We start from the raw sequence: 20305 nt of genomic DNA, 5'->3' as shown, positions 1-20305 counted from the left end.
GGATATGAGTTGTTACAGCAACTCTGTAAGCTTGGCACTTCCTCAAAAAGCTGAACATAGAATTTTCAAGTCACTATACTGGCTAGGAAAAAAAAATAAACAAACATCGAATTGCCATATAATAATAAAGAGTAATAAAAACATATCTCCGCACAGAGACTTGTATGCTGCCTGTAATCCCGGCACTTTAGCAGGCCAAGGTGGGAGGATCCCTTGAGGCCAGCCTGGGCAACATAGCATGACCTCATATCTACGAAAAATAGAAAAAAATTAGCCCAGCATGGTGGCAGGCGTCTGTAGTCCCAGCTGCTTGGGAGGCTGAGGTGGGTGGATTGCTTGAGCCCAAGAGGTTAAAGCTGCAGTGAACTATGATAGTGTCACTGCACTCCAGCCTGGGTGACAAAGCAAGACCTTTTCTCTAAAAAATAAAAGACTTGTATGCAAATGTTCAGAACTGAAATAACCCCAATGTCCTTCACCTGGTGAATGGATAAACAGATAAACAAATTGTGCTATGTTTAGCTCATGGACAGCTAAGCAGTAAATAGAGCTACTGACATACATATTACCGTGAATGAATTTCAAAAGCATATACAAAAAGCCAGACTCAAAAGTTACAATAATGAATGATTCCATTGATAAGAAATTCTACAAAAGTTACACTAATGGATGATTCTACTGATAAGAAATTCTATAAAAGGCAAAACTAGGCCAGGCATGGTGGCTGATGCTTCTAATCCCAGCACTTTGCGAGGCCGAGGTGGGTGGATTACAAGGTCAGGAGATCGAGACCATCCTTGCTAACACGGTGAAACCCCGTCTCCACTAAAAATACAAAAAATAAGCTGGGCGTGGTGGCGAGTGCCTGTAGTCCCAGCTACTCGGGAGACTGAGGCAGGAGAATGGCATGAACTTGGGAGGCAGAGGTTGCAGTGAGATGAGATCATGCCACTGCACTCCAGCCTGGGTGACAGAGTGAGACTCCGTCTCTATTAAAATAATAATAATAATAATAAATTAGCTGGGTGTGGTGGCGGTTGCCTGTAGTCCCAGCTACTCGGGAGGCTGAGGCAGGAGAATGGCGTGAACCCGGGAGGCGGAGCTTGCAATGAGCCAAGACTGTGCCACTGCACTTCAGCCTGGGTGACAGAGTGAGACTCTGTTTAAAAAAAAAAAAAAAAAAAGGCAAAAAACTACAGTGACAGAAGCAGATCAGGATTTTCCAGGGCCAGTGAGGAGTTGGGGAAAGGGTAATTATAGTAGGGTTGACGGGATTTGGGGGTTGGTGGAAGTATTCTAAATCTTGATTATATTGGTGGTTACATGCTCTATATATTTGTCAAAACTCATTGGACTGTCTTACATGAGTGAGTTTTATTGCATGTAAATCATACTGCAGTAGGCCGGGCTTGACAGCTCATGCCTGTAGTCCCAGCACTTTGGGAGGCTGAGGGAGGTGGATCACAAGGTCAGGAATTCAAGACCAGCCTGACCAGTATGGTGAAACCCCGTCTCTACTAAAAATACAAAAATTAGCCAGTTGTGGTGGTGCGCACCTGTAGTCCCAGCTACTCAAGAGGCTGAGGCAGGAGAATCACTTGAACCTGGGGAGGCAGAGGTTGCAGTGAGCCAAGATTGCACCACTGCACTCTAGCCTGGACGACAGAGCGAGACTGTCTCAAAAAAAAAAAAAACAAAAACTATAGTAAAACTGCTTATTTAGGCCGGGTACGGTGGCTCATGCCTGTAATCCCAGCACTTTGAGAGGCCAAGGCAGGAAGATCACCTGAGGTCGGGAGTTCGAGACCAGCCTGGCCAAAATGGTGAAACCCTGTCTCTACTAAAAATATAAAAATTAGCCTGTTGTGGTGGTGGGCGCCTGTAATCCCAGCTACTTAGGAGCCTGAGGCAGGAGAATAACTTGAACCCAGGAGGTGGAGATTGCAGTGAGCCGAGATCGCACCACTGCACTCCAGCCTGGGCAATAGGGCAAGACTCTGTCTCAAAAAAAAAAAAAAAAAAAAAAAAAAAAAAAAAAAAAAGACAAAATAGAAAAACCACATAAGTATTCACTTTATTGCCAGCAGGAAAACCATCACTTCCTGCCTTGTTGTTGTTTAAAAACACAAATTCGCCCATAATAAATCATGTGATACACTGGAGGGGCTGCAGTTTGCATGTGACTGAGTGACTTCCAGTGTGACTATGTTGCAGGTGCCAGAAGACACATCTCAAGGGTTAGTCACCAGACATTGCCAAGAAATATAAAAAGAGAATCTGAGTGCGACCCAGGCACTAACACACAGCAGTACGCTTTTATTTTGCCGGAAGAGCCTGTGGCACAGCCCATGCATTGACGTTTCATCTTGTTTCAGCGAAACTAAATGTGTCTGTTAAGATTTTTTTTGTTTGTTTGTTTAAATTTGAGGTAGATTTAGGTGTGAGGGGAAAAAGTTTTCAGCCATTTTCCTGGCATAGACCTTACAAAAGAACCACTTTCTTTAGCTATGTTTGTTGAGGGCGTTGGTGAGGGTTTGAGATCTTATTAGTTGGCTTGCTGCTAACTGGAAATTTAGGATGGTTGGGGGAATGCCTGACTCCACGTTTTACCTAAGCTCTCTCTGAAAAGGGATCTCCCTAGCAAAATCTGTAGTGTAATCAGTTACCAAGGGAGTGGCTGAAAGTGCTTAATATGCTTAAGCTGGCTTCAGAATGCATGTTCTGTGTTACAAAGAACCTGGGTAGAAAAACACAAATTCATCTGTATGGTTTTGTTTGTTTGTTTTTTGAGATGGAATCTCACTCTGTCGCCCAGAGTGGAGTGCAGTGGCACGATCTCGCCTCACAGCAAGCTCCGCCTCCCGGGTTCACGCCCACCACCACGCCCAGCTAATTTTGTTCTTGTATTTTTAGTAGAGACGGGGTTTCACCGTGTTAGCCAGGATGGTCTCGATCTCCTGACCTTGTGACCCACCTGCCTTGGCCCCCAAAGTGCTGGGATTATAGGCATGAGGCCACCTATATGATTTTTATAAAGGGCATATCTAAATCAAAATAATCCAGGAAGTGACAATAAAATAAAAAGGTGGAAAAGTTCATGTTGGACAAATACTGACAAAATGAAAGTACCATAGCAATATTAGTGTGGGATAAAACAAACTTCATATTGATGAAAGATGTAATCTCCTAAAAGAAATAACAGTTATACCTGCTGGGCACGGTGGCTCATGCCTATAATCCCAGCACTTTGGGAGGCCGAGGTAGGCAGATCACGAGGTCAGGAGTTGGAGACCAGCCTGGCGAACATAGTGAAACCCCATCTCTACCAAAAATACAAAATAAGCCGGGCGTGGTGGCGGGTGCCTGTAATCCCAGCTACTTGGGAGGCTGAGGCAAGGAGAATCGCTTGAACCTGGGAGGTGGAGGCTGCAGAGCTGAGATCATGCCACTCCAGCCTGGGCGACAGTGAGACTCCGTCTCAAAAAAAAAAGAAGTAACAGTTATGAGTGCTTGTGAACGTAACCTTAAAATATATAAAGGAAAGCTAAAGGAAAAGTCTGATAGAACACAAGTATATATTGACAAACCACAGTCTTGGTGGGAGATTTGAATATATTTCTCATGAGTCAGCAGATCAAGTGGATAGAAAATAAGTATATAAAAGATTTTAATAACACAGATACATGTAATAGAGTTTACATGCTCTTCAAAGCTTGTAATAAATCAACTTGCAAACACTGATTTTAAGTCCTTCCACAAAGAAAATCTCAATAAAATAGGGATATAATAAGTCACTTCCCTCCTAGGGCGATAGTTTGTATAAAAGTGCTTAAGGTATAAAGCCTTAGAAAACATTTGTTCCTTTTAATGCCCTGATTTGTTTTGTCCTAGGAACTGCAGCAGTAGGACACACAGACAAGATTGGGAGATTGAAAGAACTCTGTGAGCAGTATGGCATATGGCTTCATGTGGAGGGGTAAGCTGGTGGTCAGGCTGGTGGCTCCATTCGGGCCTGCAGAGTCCTCATGAGGACTGGACATCCAGGCTCTCATTTTGGTGACATTTATCACAAAGGGCTCTTTGGGTCACAGATCACAAAATAACCCAAATTGGCTTAAGCCGAAAGAGATCTTATTGGCTCACATAACTACGAAGAGCAGTGCCAGGACTGCCTCAGGCACGACGTCAACCAGGATTCAGTGTCTTACTCCCACCTCTGCTCCCCCAGTTACAGGCACTGGGCTTAGTTTCCTCTCTCTGTGGACAGATCTTCCTGTTACAGTGCAAAGTAGCTGCAGAAACTCCAGCCTTCTTTCCAGCTTTGTGGTCAGCTGGAAGCCCTAACAAGTCTCATATTGAACCAGCCACTGTGGCCAGCGAGAAGTAATCCTCTGATAGTTCAGGTTCTTTGCCCTCCTCTGGAGCAGACAGTGGTGACTCCTCCCCACAAAGCTCATGTTCTGCTGGAGGAAATGGGGGTGGCGCCCCAGAAGGCTGTTGGAGGGCCATTAAGAGAAGCAGGGGGAACCAATGTGGGCAGCCAGAGTAGCCCATATCCACCACATCATACAGGGAGGTTTCTTTTTGATCCCTAAGTAAAGAATGATAACTGGAAAATGAGATCCATGAAAGAGAATAATGCTCTCATTATACTAAATGAGCAGGGTTAGTTCCTGAGACACATTTTTATTAAAGTGTATTTTCAGGATTTTCCTTCGTTTGTGTAAAGCACATCTTCTGTTGCTGTTATAAAAGCTAATAACACATTAAAAAGATATTTAAGTGTCAACTTGCAACAGCCCAACCTTTATTTTTTTAAGTACATAGTGAATAAGCAACATTAATTAGTTCTTAGGCTGGTGTTTTTTCTTCCAGTGTGAATCTGGCAACATTGGCTCTGGGTTATGTCTCCTCATCAGTGCTGGTATGTTGTTGATTTACTGAATATTGGTGTTTTTAAGAAGGAATTTAAAACCACTCAGTCCGTCATAGCTCTTCACAGTTTTTATGAATGGAGGAGGGTGTTGGGTTTGTGTATTCTGATAATCTAATGAAGAGTTGTTCTTGTTTTGGTAGGCTGCAACCAAATGCGATAGCATGACGATGACTCCTGGCCCGTGGCTGGGTTTGCCAGCTGTTCCTGCAGTGACACTGTATAAACACGATGACCCTGCCTTGGTTAGTTTCCCCTCCCTGGGGAGGGAGTGGATGTGGCTAATACACATTACTGGTTTTGGGGGCAAAATACAGAAAAATAAAGGAAAAAGTGAAAAATATCCATAATTTCACTTCTAGTTCATTTTTTAAAAGAGAAACTTGTGGGACTTTTTTTAGTGACATTTTATGATTACCTAATATTCTGTCACAATTTAATTCTTCTCCATTTATGAACTTACAGGATGTTTTCAGATTTTGTTACTGAAATAAGCAGTGAACGTCTTTCTGTATTTCTGATTATTTCCTTAGAATAGGTTCCCAGATGTGGAATGACTGAGTGGGGGAATTTTAAGCCTCCTGATCCACATTGTCCAATAGGTTGTAACCTTTTTTTTTTTTTTTTTTGATACGGAGTCTCGCTCTGTCACCCAGGCTGGAGTATAATGGTGAGATGATCTTGGCTCACTGCAACCTCCACCTCCTGGGTTCAAGTGATTCTCTTGCCTCAGCCTCCCAAGTAGCTGGGATTACAGGCATGTGCCACCACATCTGGCTTATTTTGTATTTTTAGTAGAGAGAATTTTACCATGTTGGTCAGGCTGGTCTTGAACTCCCGATCTCAGGTGATCTGCCTGCCTCAGCCTCCCAAAGTGCTGGGATTACAGGTGTGAGCCACTGCACCCGACCACATTTTTTTTTTTTTTTAATTGTAGTTGTGGGCCAGGCGTGGTGGCTCATGCCTGTAATCCCAGCACTTTGGGAGGCTGAGGCAGGCAGATGGTTTGAGCCTGGGAATTTGAGACCAGCCTGGGCAACACGGCGAAACCCCATCTCTATAGAAAAATACTAAAGAATTAGCTAGGCGTGGTGATGTGAGCCTGTAGTCCCAGCTATTCAGGAGGCTAATGCGGGAGGGCTGACTGAGCCCTGGAGATCTAGGCTGCAGTGAGCTATGATCACACCACTGCACTCCAGCCTGGGCGACAGAGTGAAAACAAAATCCTGTCACAAAAAAGAAAAAAAAATAGTGTGGTTCTTGATAATATAGGTCAGCATGCAAAATAAGGTTTAAGTGATTTCTACTAAAACACTGTCTGCTGTCTTGCTCAGCTAATAATGGCCAGGTGTTTGAGGATGCTCAGAGCTACTTTCAAAGTGGGGAGTCTCCTAGGTTCTGGGATGTGACCCATCTGGGTTTTCTACTGGCTTTTCCTGGCTTTGCCACTCCTGAGCTGTGAACCCTTGGACAAACCGAGGTCTCTGAGTGAAGTTACCTAGAATACTTAGCTCTTAGAGTTGTTGAAAGATCAAATGGAAAATGTAAACCAAGTGACTAGTATGGCATCTAGCCCATACTAAGTGGTAGCAAATGGTAGCTGGTTAGTTCTATTATGAGATTGCAATGGCTTTGATTAATAAACCTCTTTTGGCTTTTTTAGACTTTAGTTGCTGGTCTTACATCAAATAAGCCCGCAGACAAACTCCGTGCCCTGCCTCTGTGGTTGTCTTTACAATACTTGGGACTTGATGGGATTGTGGAGAGGATCAAGCATGCCTGTCAACTGGTGAGTAGAAGCCTGACATTTAAATGAAAGACTCTTTGGCCACAGTAGAGACAGAAAAACGTCTCATTTCTGTACCTTCCATCCAGAATGTTGTTGTCTGGATTGACTGTCTTGTGAGCCAGTGACTAACTGCCCTGCATGTAAATCTTTCTTGTTCAGAGTTCTGGGAGAAAGTGCTGGGTTGTCTGTCCCAGCATTTGTGTGCCGATGAAATCAGATGAAAAGGAACCCCATTGTCAGCATGGGATCAGAAAAGAAGTCACAGATGACTTCCAAGGAGTGGAGAAGGGTGCAAAAGGTGGAGGGGTAGGGAGCCAATGTTCCCCTTAACTGACTGACTATGGCGAAGGAATGGGAAGGTTACCGGGTGATTATGGAGGGCGTGGATATTTTGAAAACCAGCTGTCTTGGGCTCCCAAATTGCAGGGCTCTTGGGGACAGTTCTAATTATCTCTCTATTTTAGGTGTGTTCTAATTGTGAAAAATACGTAATTATGCTATATTTCAATGTTTTAGACCAATCTTCTATAACAAAATACCTTAGACTGGGTAACTTATAAACAACAGACATTTATTGCTTACAGTTCTGGACATGAGAAGTCTCAGATCAAGGTGCCAGGAGATTCCGTGTCTAGTGAGGGCCCGTTCCTCATAGATAGTACCTTGCATGTGGCCTCACATGGCAGAAGGGATGAACACAGTCCCTTGAGCCTCTTTCAGAAGGTCACTAATCCTGTTCATGAGGGTTCCATCCTCATGCCCTAATCACCTCCCAAAGGCCTCAACTCGTTTGGGATTAGGTTTCAACAAAGGAATTTTGCGGGGACATAAATATTCAGATCATAGCATTTAGAAAGCAAAAAACAGGCCAGGCGCGGTGGCTCACGCCTGTAATCCCAGCACTTTGGGAGGCTGAAGCGGGCGGATCACGAGGTCAGGAGCTCGAGACCATCCTGGCTAACATGGTGAAACCCCGTCTCTACTAAAAATACAGAAAATTAGCCGGGCGTGGTGGCGGGCACCTGTAGTCCCAGCTGCTTGGGAGGCTGAGGCAGGAGAATGGCGTGAACCCGGGAGGTGGAGCTTGCAGTGAGCCGAGATCGCGCTGCTGCACTCCAGCCTGGGTGACAGAGCGAGACTCCGTCTCAAAAAAAAGAAAAAGAAAAAAAACCAAGGTCATACTTACTCAGGGTTAGAGCTGAGCCCTACCTAAGCTCAGAAGTGCATCACCATTTTCTTACCTGTGAAATATATGACATAGGATTGCCAGGATGGCTTGAGGAATGAATACAGGTAGAGCTCTTTCTGTAGTGTCTGTTCATATAGTAAATTATGCACGTGGGTTGAAATCTTTGTTTTAAATATATTCTTGGGGAGTTGGCACTTCCTCAAGTATCATTTCTATATTTATGAAAAATAGGTGGCCGGGTGCGGTGGCTCACACTTGTAATCCCAGCACTTTGGGAGGCTGAGGTAGGCGGATCACCTGAGGTCAGGAGTTTGAGACTGGCCTGGCCAACATGGTGAGACCCCCTGTCTCTACTAAATATACAAAAATAGCCAGGCATGGTGGCAGGCGCCTGTAGTCCCAGCTACTCAGGAGGCTGAGGCAGGAGAATTGCTCGAACTTAGGAGGTGAAGGTTGCAGTTAGCTAAGGTCGTGCCACTGCACTTCAGGCAGGGTGACTCCATCTAAAAAACACGCACACACACACACGAAAAACAAGGATTTTCATAGTGCTCTGGCAGTAGTCCCTTTGTTCATCATATGTTAGGATAGTTCAGTAGTTTTAAGATTTATGCTCTGGGCCGGGTGTGGTGGCTCATGCCTCTAATCCTAGCACTTTGGGAGGCCCGGGCAGGTGGATCACTGAAGCCCCAGAGTTCATGACCAGCCTGGGCAACATGGCGAAATCTTGTCTCTACAAAAAATACAAAAATTAGCCAGATGTATTGGCGCAAACCTGTGATCCCAGCTACTCAGGAGGCTGAGGTGGGAAGATCACTTGAGCCCAGGAGGTCAAGGTTGCAGTGAGCCCAGATAGCACTACTGCACTCCAGCCTAGGTGACAGAGTAGGACCCTGTCTCAAAAAAAGAAAAGAAAAAAGATGGATGCTCATTATGTTTACAGAAGCAGTGCATTTTTTGAAAAGTGTCTCACTGTGCTGTTAGCTCACTTCTTGAGATGTGGTTCTTAGGAAAGAGAAGCCTTAATAACTTAATTTAGAGACGGTTTAGGCACTCGGAGATTTTTTCAATTCCCCTTGGCTATGGAGTGCAGAATGATGCCATTAACTACCAAACCCTTGAGGTCAGCACAGCTCTGGCATCTTCCTGCAGGCAGAACCGTATACTTCTGAGGAACTGAATGCTGTCCTGCTGCCGACTCATGGGCTAAATGCATGTGTTAAACTGCATGGACATTTAGCAGACATGGCCATCTGTATATAGCCATGCCTTAGAGTCCCCAGTGGAGCGTACATTTCCTGAGAGCGCAAATCAGCATTCGCCTCCTCATCCTCCTCTTCCTTCTCTTGTTTCTCTTCTTCGGTAGTTATTGACACCTCAGTGTCAGGCACCACGAAGTACTTTCATGCATCATCTCATTTGATCCTGCAGCTTCACTAGAATGTAAGTTCCACTCATGACAGTGTATTCAGAATTAATTTTCTTGAAGAAAAAAAGGAATTTCTTGAGGGGCTTTCTACTGTCCACTACTCAGTGAGTGTCTGTTTAATGAATGTACTCCAATCCCATGAGTTAGATACGATTAGTGATGAGGGACCTGGGATTCAGACATTAGTCTAGTGACACTACATTCTAGACCGCCTTCCTAAGCACTTGTTGTATTGCATATCAACTCATTTAATCCTCACAGCTACGCGAGATACATACTGTCCTCCCCATTTTATGATTGAGGGAACTGAAGCACAGACAGCTTAAATAGCTGGTGACTGGCAGATGAAGTGACTTACCCGTAGTCCTGCAGGTGGTGAGTGGCAGCATCGTGCTCTTATCACCAGCTCTTGAGTGCGCTGTGTCCTCTCATTTGTCATTGGTCTCCCCCAGTGTTCGGTACTGTGCCTTGCACGTGTTTATACTCAGTAGCTTTTGAATGAAAGACAGACTTACATTGCAAATACTACAGATTTCTGTGTCTTATTAGAAACTGCTTTCCTTGAATTACTAATGTAACTTTTAAATGAAAGATTGGTGAATATTTACAGATGTTGAAATACAAAAATGGGTGGCTGAACTTAGAAACCACCAAGTCGCAGGTGACTTTGCCTGATATTCATGTTCACAGACCTCCACAGCCCCTGGTGAAAACCACTTCTTCATATCCCGTGTCCGTTTGATTACACGTGCTATTTTTTGTCATTTGCAGAGTCAACGGTTGCAGGAAAGTTTGAAGAAAGTGAATTACATCAAAATCTTGGTATAGTATATAATTTCACGTTTTCAAAACATAACTTTTTTTTAAACTTCGGCAACTTAGAATGATTTTAGAACTTTAGAATGATTTTCTCCACATTTCAGTGGAATTGTGTCAGCTCCAGTAAAAACAACAACAACAACAAACTGCCTATATTTATACAGTGAGCCTGAAGCGAAGAAATTTGAACCATACAATGTTTAATTCCTACGGTGCTTTTCATAGACTTCATTTATTGTGTTAAAGTTCAGAATTGCACGAAGATAAACACCATTGACTTCAGCTGCCCAAGGCCTTGGGCACACTCATCTTCCCAAAATGAAAACTCACTGTGTGCCTCAGAATGCTTTGGGCTTCTCTTTCTGAAACCTTCTGCCATCTGTTTTCATTTGCATGAAGCAGGAGAAAGGGAAAAGGAAATGGCCCTGCTCTTGTCTTCTGATACTTTCCTGAAGTGAATCCAACAGAGATTGCTCCCTAGGCATAACTAGACAAGGAAATAAGGATTTAGGAGAGAATGAGGATCAGTTCAGGTTTGATTGTTTTTGTGTTTTGCTTCATTGTATTTTAGAACTTCAGGAAATATATGTCAAATTCTGATTTAAATAGGTTCACTGAGTGTTTCTTTGACAATTCTGCAAGGTATGCTTAAGTTTACAACTAACATTTGAGCGTATTTGGGGTTCAAGTCAGTAGAGTTTATTTTTCTTTTAGAACATGGTTTGGTTTAAATACAAAAAGTAGCCGAGCGTGGTGGCACACACCTGTAGTCCCAGCCACTGGGGAGGCTGAGGTGAAAGAATTGCTTGAACCCGGGAGGCAGAGGTTGCAGTGAGCCGAGATTGTGCTACTGCACTCCAGCCTGGGTGACAGACACCCTGTCTCAAGGAAGAAAAAAAATACATGGTTTTGTTGAAGGGGGTGTGTCTACTCTGCCTTCTGAGTGGGAGTCTGGAGCCAGTTGACCCGAGTTCTAGCTCGGTGGGGGATTCTAGCCTTGGACGAGGAAGTGGACCACTGGAAAAGCAGAAGGGATGAATCTAAGTTCAGAGGCCTGGGCCCTACACTGAGCAGTGCCACAGGGTGACCCTGTGACATTGAGTCATTTTCTTTCCAGGCCTGCGAGCTCCACTGTCAAATGAAAGTATGTTGGTTGAACTCCTCTGATTGCAAACAGAGAAGCAAATTATGGCCTCGCTTGAGCAAGCTGTTAGGAATCCAGGCAGTGCTGGGCCTGTCTGCTTTCCTGCCCCTGCCATGCTGAGCGCACTCAGCTTTTCCTCAGTCATCGCTGCTCCCTCATTCTCAAATCGGGGGACCCAGTGGTGCTAATCACCAGTTGTTTTGGAGCATCTCTGTAGGCCACGCTGGCCCAGGCAGAAAGCCTGCTCTGTCCCTTCTTCCAATGGCTGTTTTCTCAGTAGAGGATACAATAATTGGCTAACACCATGAGGTGTTATGGTCTGTGAGTCATTGTTGTCATCACCACCGTCCCAGCTGCTGCTTGTGAAATGCATGCATGGTATTAAGTACCTTACATGCGTTATTTCATTTAACCCTCCCAACAGTCTCCTATGTACATGCTGTTCTCTCTGCCTGGAAACACCGTTTCCCACCCCCTCACCCCCAATTCTTTTTATTTTTTTTGTGATGGAGTCTCGCTCTGTAGCCCAGGCTGGAGTGCAGTGGCACGATCTCGGCTCACTGCAACCTCCGCCTCCTGGCTCCCTGCTCAAGCAGTTCTCCTGCCTCAGCCTCCCAAGTAGCTAGAATTACAGGCACGCGCCACCATGCCCACTAATTTCTATATTTTTAGTAGAGACGGAGTTTCACCATGTTGGCCAGGCTGGTCTTGAACTCCTGACCCCATGATCCTCCCGCCTCAGCCTCCCAAAGTGCTGGGATTATAGACGTGAGCCGCGCCCAGCCTCCCCAGCCCCAATTCTTCTAATGGCTGGTTTCTTACCTTTCAGATCTTAATTCAAATCTCACCTCTTCAGAAAGGCCTTTCCTGACCACCCTAAGATACCCTCCCACCATCAGATGTCACTCCATCCCTTGGGTCATCTTCGTCACTCTTATTACTATCTGAAATCAGATCTGTTTGTCTTTCCTATAGAAGCTTTGTAAAGGCCTTATACAGACTCACCACTGTCCCTCACCTGGGCATTAACACCCAAGACCCTAGCCCTGAAAGCCCAGTGCCAGGCCCCAGACATGCCCCCATCCCCTGCCACTCAGCTGACAGTCGTCTTTCTGTTTCCTCTGTGTGGATTCACCTTTGTGTGTGTGTGAGCCCAGCCATGGTTTAACCTTTTTTTGGTTCTTAGTTATATTTAATCCAGTATTTCAGATATTCAGAATTGACAGCTTCAGTATCCACTCAGTCTATCACGTTGCTAGAACCAGGAGTGTCTCTAACCCTGTGTAGTATTTCTCACACACATTGACATTTAAGACCACTGAGTTCAAAGAAAGAAAAGATGATCCTAATATTCATAGAAGTCTTGGCACTCACCTCACTCTGCCATCTCCTAGCTGAGTATGGGAGAATGGGTGGATTATTTTGTTGCCTTTTTGTTCCTACTTGCTTATTGAACTTGCCCCCCTATGTAAATATGAAGCAACCCCCCCCGCCCCGCTGCCGCCATACCTTTAAAAGTATCACATGTTGTATTTGTGTAAGTGAAAGATGATGGATGTGAAGGCACTTAGCACAGGACTGGCCGCGTAAATAATTGGCAGATTTGAATTCGCATCCTGCTTGATCTGAATCCTGTCCACACGGTCCTTTGAAAAGTTAGTAGAAAAGATCTTGGGCCGCTGCTTCTTGCCTTTCCAAGTTAGCATTTCCTGTTGAGGCCCTACCAGTGAGTCATCACTCAAAGAGCCTTGGAACAGGAGTTTTATGACTAGAGCTATAGTTCTGGGATTGTTGGATGCTTAGAGATCTTCTCCCCCAGGACCGCCCACACGCCCCTGCAGTGCCACAGAGCCGGCCAAGGACATGGCTGCTTAGGGTACCCTGACCCCATGGCGTGACCAGGTCAGGGTATACTGTTTGATGCAGAACAGGAACTGGCTGCTGGATTATCCTAACACATAATGCAGTGGATGTTTTCAACTGTTAGGAAACCCACTAATGAAGTTAGTCGTCTGTGGCCTGTCTTTAATAATAAGTAAATATATTAGAAAATACACAGATCCAGTTCTCAGCTGTGCTTGTCTACATCTCCAGCAGGATTGCATCTTGTTCCAAAAGTTTTACAAAGGGGAAGAAAGTACTTGTTTCCCCCTTTTTTCCTGTGAGTATAAAAACTTCTAGTTGGCCAGGCACAGTGTCTCACGCCTGTAATCCCAACACTTGGAAAGCCAAAGTAGGAGGATTAATTGAGGCCAAGAGTTCATGACCAGCCTGGACAACATAGCAAGACCCCATCTCTAAAAAAAAGTTTAAGTTTCAATAAATCTTGCATAATTTCTGGGATTCTTGAAAGCATGGGCTCTCTCAGCACTGAGTCTAATTTGACTGCTTCTTACTGATTTGAATCTTTAATGTTAGACCTATGTTTATCCCTTATTAAAATTTCCGCATGCTTTAATTTCAATGTACCCGTGTCAGATATCGTATAATTCACAATGTGCTTTCAGGGGCTGGCTCATAGTTATTGTTTAAAATTCTACTAAACATTTGATTTTTGTTTTTCTAGCAACTGAAATTAATCTCTGAACATTTTAGTGTGTTTATTTACAAATACAGCATCTCTAAGCGAGTTTTTGAACTCAGCATTTCATTTTGAAGGTGTCTGGAGTTTCATGTTAGTTGGTGATATGAGACTTCCATTCTTCCAGGTGGAAGATGAGCTCAGCTCCCCAGTGGTGGTGTTCAGATTTTTCCAGGAATTACCAGACTCAGGTCAGTGAATTTTAAAAGAGGGTTATTTTCATATCTGTGTTAAAGGCTTTGCATTTGATACCATTTCAAGTTAAATAGTTCAAAATGTTTTTATTGCAAAAAATCTTTAGTCAGCATTTCAGAAAAATGTAATAATGTTCATGAAAACTTCAGTCCGAAATGCCTTAGCATTTTGCTGATAGTTTGTGGTGATTAAACCAGGGGTTCCCAAATGCCAGTCCCTGGACCAGTGCTGGAATGGCTGAGAAAGAGTTTTATGCTTGAGGCCGGGCGCGGTGGCTCAAGCCTGTAATCCCAGCACTTTGGGAGGCCGAGACGAGCGGATCACGAGGTCAGGAGATCGAGACCATCCTGGCTAACACAGTGAAACCCCGTCTCTACTAAAAAATACAAAAAACTAGCCGGGCGAGGTGGCGGGCGCCTGTAGTCCCAGCTATTCGGGAGGCTGAGGCAGGAGAATGGCGTAAACCCGGGAGGCGGAGCTTGCAGTGAGCTGAGATCCGGCCACTGCACTCCAGCCCAGGCGACAGAGCGAGACTCCGTCTCAAAAAAAAAAAAAAAAAAAAAAAGAGTTTTATGCTTGAACATAAAGATTTGTGGGCCTTACTTCCCACGTATTTTGAGTCAGTAGGTTGTACCCAGAAATCTGTATCTTTAAAGAATGTCCCAAGTGCCACCAATCTAGTCCAGGGCACCGTTATTTTTTTACCTGGATGGCTATTGTCCCCTCTCAACTGATCTCTGACTTTCATACATTCTACACAGCCCATTCCAGACCATTCTCCACCTGGCAGAGTGAGGGTTGTAAGTGGAAGTCACATGGTGTTGAAACTGGAAAGGTTCCCTTGGCCCCCTCACAGGGCACGTGATGGGGGTGTGACTCGCTTCTTCAGTGCCCCGCTGCTGCTCAGACCTCTAGGAGAGCAGACAGACAGGCGCGCTGTGGGGCTCTGACCCCGTGGCAGCATCTAGGGCTGAATGTTTTATAGCTCCTAAGGCCCCAGTGGGCATGTGTTACAGTGTGCTCTTTTAATTTAGTCGTCTGTAGGCAGCTTGTTTTAGCTCAATTAGACTCCCTTCCTTATCATAAGGACAGAGGGATTATTGTATCCCAGGTTCTTGCCTTGGTGTACCGGAAGAATGGGATCACACGTGGGCTTGGAGAATGAGTGCAAGGTTTATTGAATGGAAGTAGCTCTCCGCCAATGGTGGATCCAGAAGGGAGATCGTTTTCCCTTGGAGTTGGGCCGGTCAGCGGCCCTGGCCAAACTCCGCCTCATCCCGCTGGCTGATGGCCTGCTGGCTTGCCGGTCCGGGGTGCTCTTCTGCCGGCCTGCTCTCGATGACCAGCCCCCTGTGTCTTTTTCCACCAATGTGTTCCTCTTGCCATCCAGCCACTTTGGTCTGCCCACTAGGGTCTCAGGTTTTTATAGGCCCAGGATGGTGGTGTGGCGGGCCAGGGTGGTCTTGGGAAATGCTACATGTAGGGGAAGGCAGGAGTGCCTGTCCTCACGTAGGTCCGTGGGGTGGAGCCCTAGCCAGGGACCCGCCTTTCTCTCCCCAGCACTTCACTTCCCTGTTTCTGTGTCATTTAAAGGGACCATGCTCTTCCCTTCCCAGCACTCCTGTATCTGTCACTTCCCTGCCCAGAGCCCAAGGGTATCTTACCGTTTCAGTGGAACAAAGGCCAGGCTTTCCCACGCCCCATGAGGCCTGCACACTCTGCCCCGACTTCCCCTCTTCCCCTCTCCCTCTCATTCATTGTGCCTCATTCAGACCAGTCTTTTCCGCGCTGCAGGAACACTGCCCTTTCCTACTGCAAGGGCGTAACACTCGGTGTTCCCTCTGCCTCACACACATTTCTCTCTTCTGGTGCCAGCTCCTCCTCACCATTTCGGTCTCTACTAAGTATCCCCCTCCTCAGAGAGCCTTCCCTGCCTGTCCTGCCTGAGGGACTCCATCATTTTCTATCAGAGCCCCCAGCTTCTCTCGTGACACTAACAACCACATGGAGTGATTTTCTCTCTTTATGGTCCATTTCCTCAACTAAAATGTAAGCTCCAAGATGACAGAAACCTTACCTGCCTTCTGTCTCAAGTGTCAGGCTCTGTGCCTGGCATGGGTTGGCACCCACTGTGAGGCCTAGTTGGATGATCGTGGCACTCACAGACCTCACACGGTGCTTGGGAGACTGGTTACTCACTTACAACAATTGCTCTTTCCTCTTGAAATCCCTTGAAAGCAAACCTTTTCAAAACTGAAATTAATCATTCTGTTTTATGTGAATGTATTCAAGTGTCACATAGATCATGAGGAAGAAGAAACGTAGCTCTTGTGTCAGATAATACATGAGAATTCAGTAATACGAGTCAGTGCCCTGGGGCTAATATTGGGATGGGAATGATTAAGTGGGGTTGGGAGGGTGTTGTTTCTGGTCAGCTGTGTTTCTGGGAGTGACTGCCTTTCTGTGTTTTGGTGTCAGATCCGGTGTTTAAAGCTGTCCCAGTGCCCACCATGACACCTTCGGCAATTGGCCGGGAGAGGCACTCGTGTGACGCGCTGAATCGCTGGGTGAGAATGGCAGTTGCCTGCCTTTCCTTTCAGGTCCCGGCCCATCACCGTCCCACCTGCTGGTGAGGGTGACGCACGCTCCCGTATGGGAACTGAGGCCCACAGGAGGAGCCGCCCTGCCAGTGCTGGGCCTGCTCTGGGGTTCTGTTCCCCGTTCTGTTACCACCTCACGAGCTGGGTCACCTCTGGCAAGTCCTTCCGGCATTGCTCCCTCACTTTCCTTGCTGCCATATAAGGCTGTGAGATAACAGGCAACATGTGGGCTGCAGGGCAGCTGCAGTGGGTTCTGGTGAGCCCAGGCAGCACAGCCGGGAGCCCCAGGCAGAGTCTGCCGAGCATCTGCAGCTGGCAGTGTGGAGCCAGGCCCGCGCTTCAGTAGCTTTTTGGGCACTGGATAGTAACTCTAGGATTTGAGTCTGAAGCGTGTTGTGAACAGTGTGGGACGGCGTCAGCAGCGGTCCTAGCCAATGCTGGACACGCCCAGCCTAGCAGGGTTGGCGGATAAGTCCTGGTACACCCATGCTGGGGCTCAGCACAGCTGTGAGAGACCATAGAGGTGAATGTCTCAAGCAGAAGGGAACTGGTCATCATGAACAAAATGAATCAGTGCAGGTTACTAAGCAGTGTCGAGTAGCCTATTTTATGGCAACAACTACAACACCCCACCTGCCACTCAGAGAAGTGACACTGGGGGTAGACCACATGTCAGCAGTGGGTGTCGCTTAGTAATGTGTTGTGGGTCATTGTTATTTTTTTCTTTTTGTTTACCTGTATTTCCTAAATTTTTCTACGATGAACTCGTATTAATAAAAAAACATAAAATTACTGTTTTTAAAAAGCTGCTCTGAGTATTCAGAGACAGTCAAAAGATGAGAAGGAACCAGTTCTCCGGGAGCCTCTTTGGTCTGGGGCTGAGGGGATGAGGGTGGGTCCTGAAGACTTCGGAGTCCCTCGTTACAGGAGGGTGTTCATTTTGTCCTCCTCACAGCTGGGAGAACAGCTGAAGCAGCTGGTGCCTGCAAGTGGCCTCACGGTCATGGATCTGGAAGCCGAGGGCACTTGTGTGCGGTTCAGCCCTTTGATGACAGCAGCAGGTAACCAGGCTCGGACATCCCTTGCTCTTGTTCTGGGGCTGCTGGGTGGATTGGCTTGCGCTTATGATACTCCGTTCTCCTGGAGTCATTAGCATCTCTTTTTGGAGGGGCATTTTCTTTTCTTTTGGGCTAAATTTAGGTAGATTAGCATTCCCATGTAACTTATCAGAATCAGAATGAGAATTCAGAAGTCACCTGAATTGGCTGGGCTTGGTGGCTCATGCCTGTAATCCCAGCACTTTGGGAGGCCAAGGCAGGCGGATCATCTGAGGTCAGGAGTTCAAGACCAGCCTGGTCAACATGGTGAAACCCTGTCTCTACTACAAATACAAAAATTTAGCCAGGCCTGGTAGTACACGCCTATAGTCCCAGCTACTTGGGAGGCTGAGGCAGGAGAATCACTTGAACCCAGGAAGCAAAGGTTGTAGTGAGCCGAGACTACGCTGCTACACTTCAGCCTGGGCGACAGAGGAGACTCCGTCTCAAAAAAAAAGTCACCACCTGAATTCCTTTTTTGTTGCTGTTGAGTCAGGGTCTTGCTCCGTCACCCAGGCTGGAGTGCAGTGGTGCGATCATGGCTCACTGCAGCCTTGACCTCCTGGGCTCAAATGATCTTCCCACCTCAGCCCCTGAGGAGTTGGGACCACAGGCATGAGCCACCACACTGGACTGGTTTTTGCATTTTTTGTAGAAACGGGATTTTGCCATGTTGGCCAGGCCAGAATTCCTGTATTTTGATGTCTTGTGATATTCAGTTTCCCACTGCAAGGGTTCTCACTCCCCACTGCACGTGACAGTCACCCGGAGCTTTACACAACCAGTGGCTGCCCACCTCCAGAGAGTCTAGAATGGAGCCTGGGGGTCTGTGCTTTGGTTTTTATTATTTTTTTTAGAAACAAGGTCTCATTTGTTACCCAGGCTGGAATGCGGTGTGTTGACTATAGCTCACTGCAACCTCGACCTCCTGGGCTCAAGCAGTCCCCTGCCTCAGCCTCCCAAGGAGCTGGGACTACAGGCGAGCACCACCACATCTATTTTTTTTTTTTTTTAAATTTTTCATAGAGATGTGGTCTCACTATGTCACCCAGGCTGCTCTTGAACTCCTGGCCTTAAGTGATCCTCTTGCCTCAGCTTCCCAAAGCACTGGCCACTATAAGGATTGCCTGGCCACAGCTCTACAGGCTTAGTCTCTAACACTGCAAAAGTAAGCCAGTGAGCCCTGAGGCCCGGCACTGTCACCATCTCCCTGCCGTTCCTGTGTGGGGACACCAGCCCACCACAGTACTTCCCTTTCTCTGTCATAGGAATGTATAGAATCTGCGGTTGGCTTTTTGTGCTGAACCTGTGGTGTGATGTCTCCAGCCTGCCTGAAGTAGGCTTGCTGTGGGAAGAGTGATTTCTAACACTGGAGTGTGTCATTGTGGGCCACATCTGTGAGGGAAACACTCCACGCCTGCTACAGCCAGCTGTGTCGTTTCTAACCCTAATTCTTCCATGTCTGGGTTGAGTTCCTTTTTTGTAGAAATCTCCACGGCTCCAGGTAACTGGAGTACCTCAAGCTTTTGGCCTTCCCGGTAGCGGAAGAGGGAGCCCTGCCCTCTTGTCATTGGCCATCTCGTGAGCATTTCTCTGACATTTTGTGAACATCTTCAGTTTTAGGAACTCGGGGAGAGGATGTGGATCAGCTTGTAGCCTGCATAGAAAGCAAACTGCCAGTGCTGAGCTCTACGCTCCAGTTGCGTGAAGAGTTCAAGCAGGAAGTGGAAGCAACGGCAGGTCTCCTATATGTTGATGACCCTAACTGGCCTGGAATAGGGGTTGTCAGGTAAAGTCTTAGCCTGCCACTTGATGTTAGAGATTTTTCTGTATGAAGAAAACGGGTGGGTCATTTTGTGAACCACCTTAGAAATCCAAGATGACTGTGTAGTCACAATATACTTAACAAAAATGCAACTCAGTTTTCTGGACATTTACAAAAGCACAGTGGAAGCAGGCGATTCGGCCCACCATGGCACTCAGGGAGGGGAGTTGCTGAATGTCCTGCCTGTATGTGCCGATTCTCAGCTACCTAGGAGAAGATGCCAACAGGTATAGATCACTGACAATGGTTACTATCCAGGGCATATAGAGAACTGCAAATCAGTAAGAGAAAGAACCCAGCTCTTGGGGAGAGAGAACTCCCCTGTCCTTTCTCGTTCAGTGGGTGCAGTCCTGTGGCTGCTTTCTCTCGCCTTCAGAGGTGAGGCAAACCTCTTTTTGTATTGCACATGAGACTTCCAGACCTTGCATGGAACTAAAGACTTAGGCTTTCGGCTGGGCATGGTGGCTCCTGCCTGTAATCCCAGCACTTTGGGAGGCCGACAGGAGGATAGATCACTTGAGGTCAGGAGCTTGAGACCAGCCTGGACAACATAGCGAAACCCCATCTCTACAAAATTACAAAAGTTAGCCAGGGGTGGTGGCGCACACCTGTAGTCCCAGCTACTCGGGAAGCTTAGACGGGAGGATCAACTGAGCCCAGGAAGTGGAGGTTGCAGTGAGTCAAGATCATGCCACTGCACTCTA

General features: G+C 46.4%; 1 protein-coding gene across 6 annotated transcripts in view; it reads left to right on the top strand.

The window, feature by feature from the left end:
• Nucleotides 1–20305, top strand: part of PDXDC1 (pyridoxal dependent decarboxylase domain containing 1) — a 59471-nt gene that overhangs the window by 33061 nt on the left and 6105 nt on the right. For 5 of the 6 annotated variants that reach the window (XM_007986367.3, XM_007986368.3, XM_037989827.2 and 2 more), the window contains 9 exons: nucleotides 3892–3976; nucleotides 4876–4924; nucleotides 5077–5178; nucleotides 6597–6722; nucleotides 10112–10162; nucleotides 14012–14075; nucleotides 16558–16646; nucleotides 17635–17740; nucleotides 19394–19565. In XM_007986367.3, the coding sequence (XP_007984558.2) occupies nucleotides 3892–3976; nucleotides 4876–4924; nucleotides 5077–5178; nucleotides 6597–6722; nucleotides 10112–10162; nucleotides 14012–14075; nucleotides 16558–16646; nucleotides 17635–17740; nucleotides 19394–19565 (844 nt within the window). The remainder of the gene's footprint in view (nucleotides 1–3891; nucleotides 3977–4875; nucleotides 4925–5076; nucleotides 5179–6596; nucleotides 6723–10111; nucleotides 10163–14011; nucleotides 14076–16557; nucleotides 16647–17634; nucleotides 17741–19393; nucleotides 19566–20305) is intronic. The other variant, XR_005237707.2, reaches the window with a different exon arrangement.

This window comes from Chlorocebus sabaeus, chromosome 5, assembly GCF_047675955.1.
Source record: "Chlorocebus sabaeus isolate Y175 chromosome 5, mChlSab1.0.hap1, whole genome shotgun sequence".
NCBI classification, from domain to species: Eukaryota; Metazoa; Chordata; class Mammalia; order Primates; family Cercopithecidae; genus Chlorocebus; species Chlorocebus sabaeus.
This window is presented reverse-complemented; position numbering and strand designations above follow the sequence as displayed.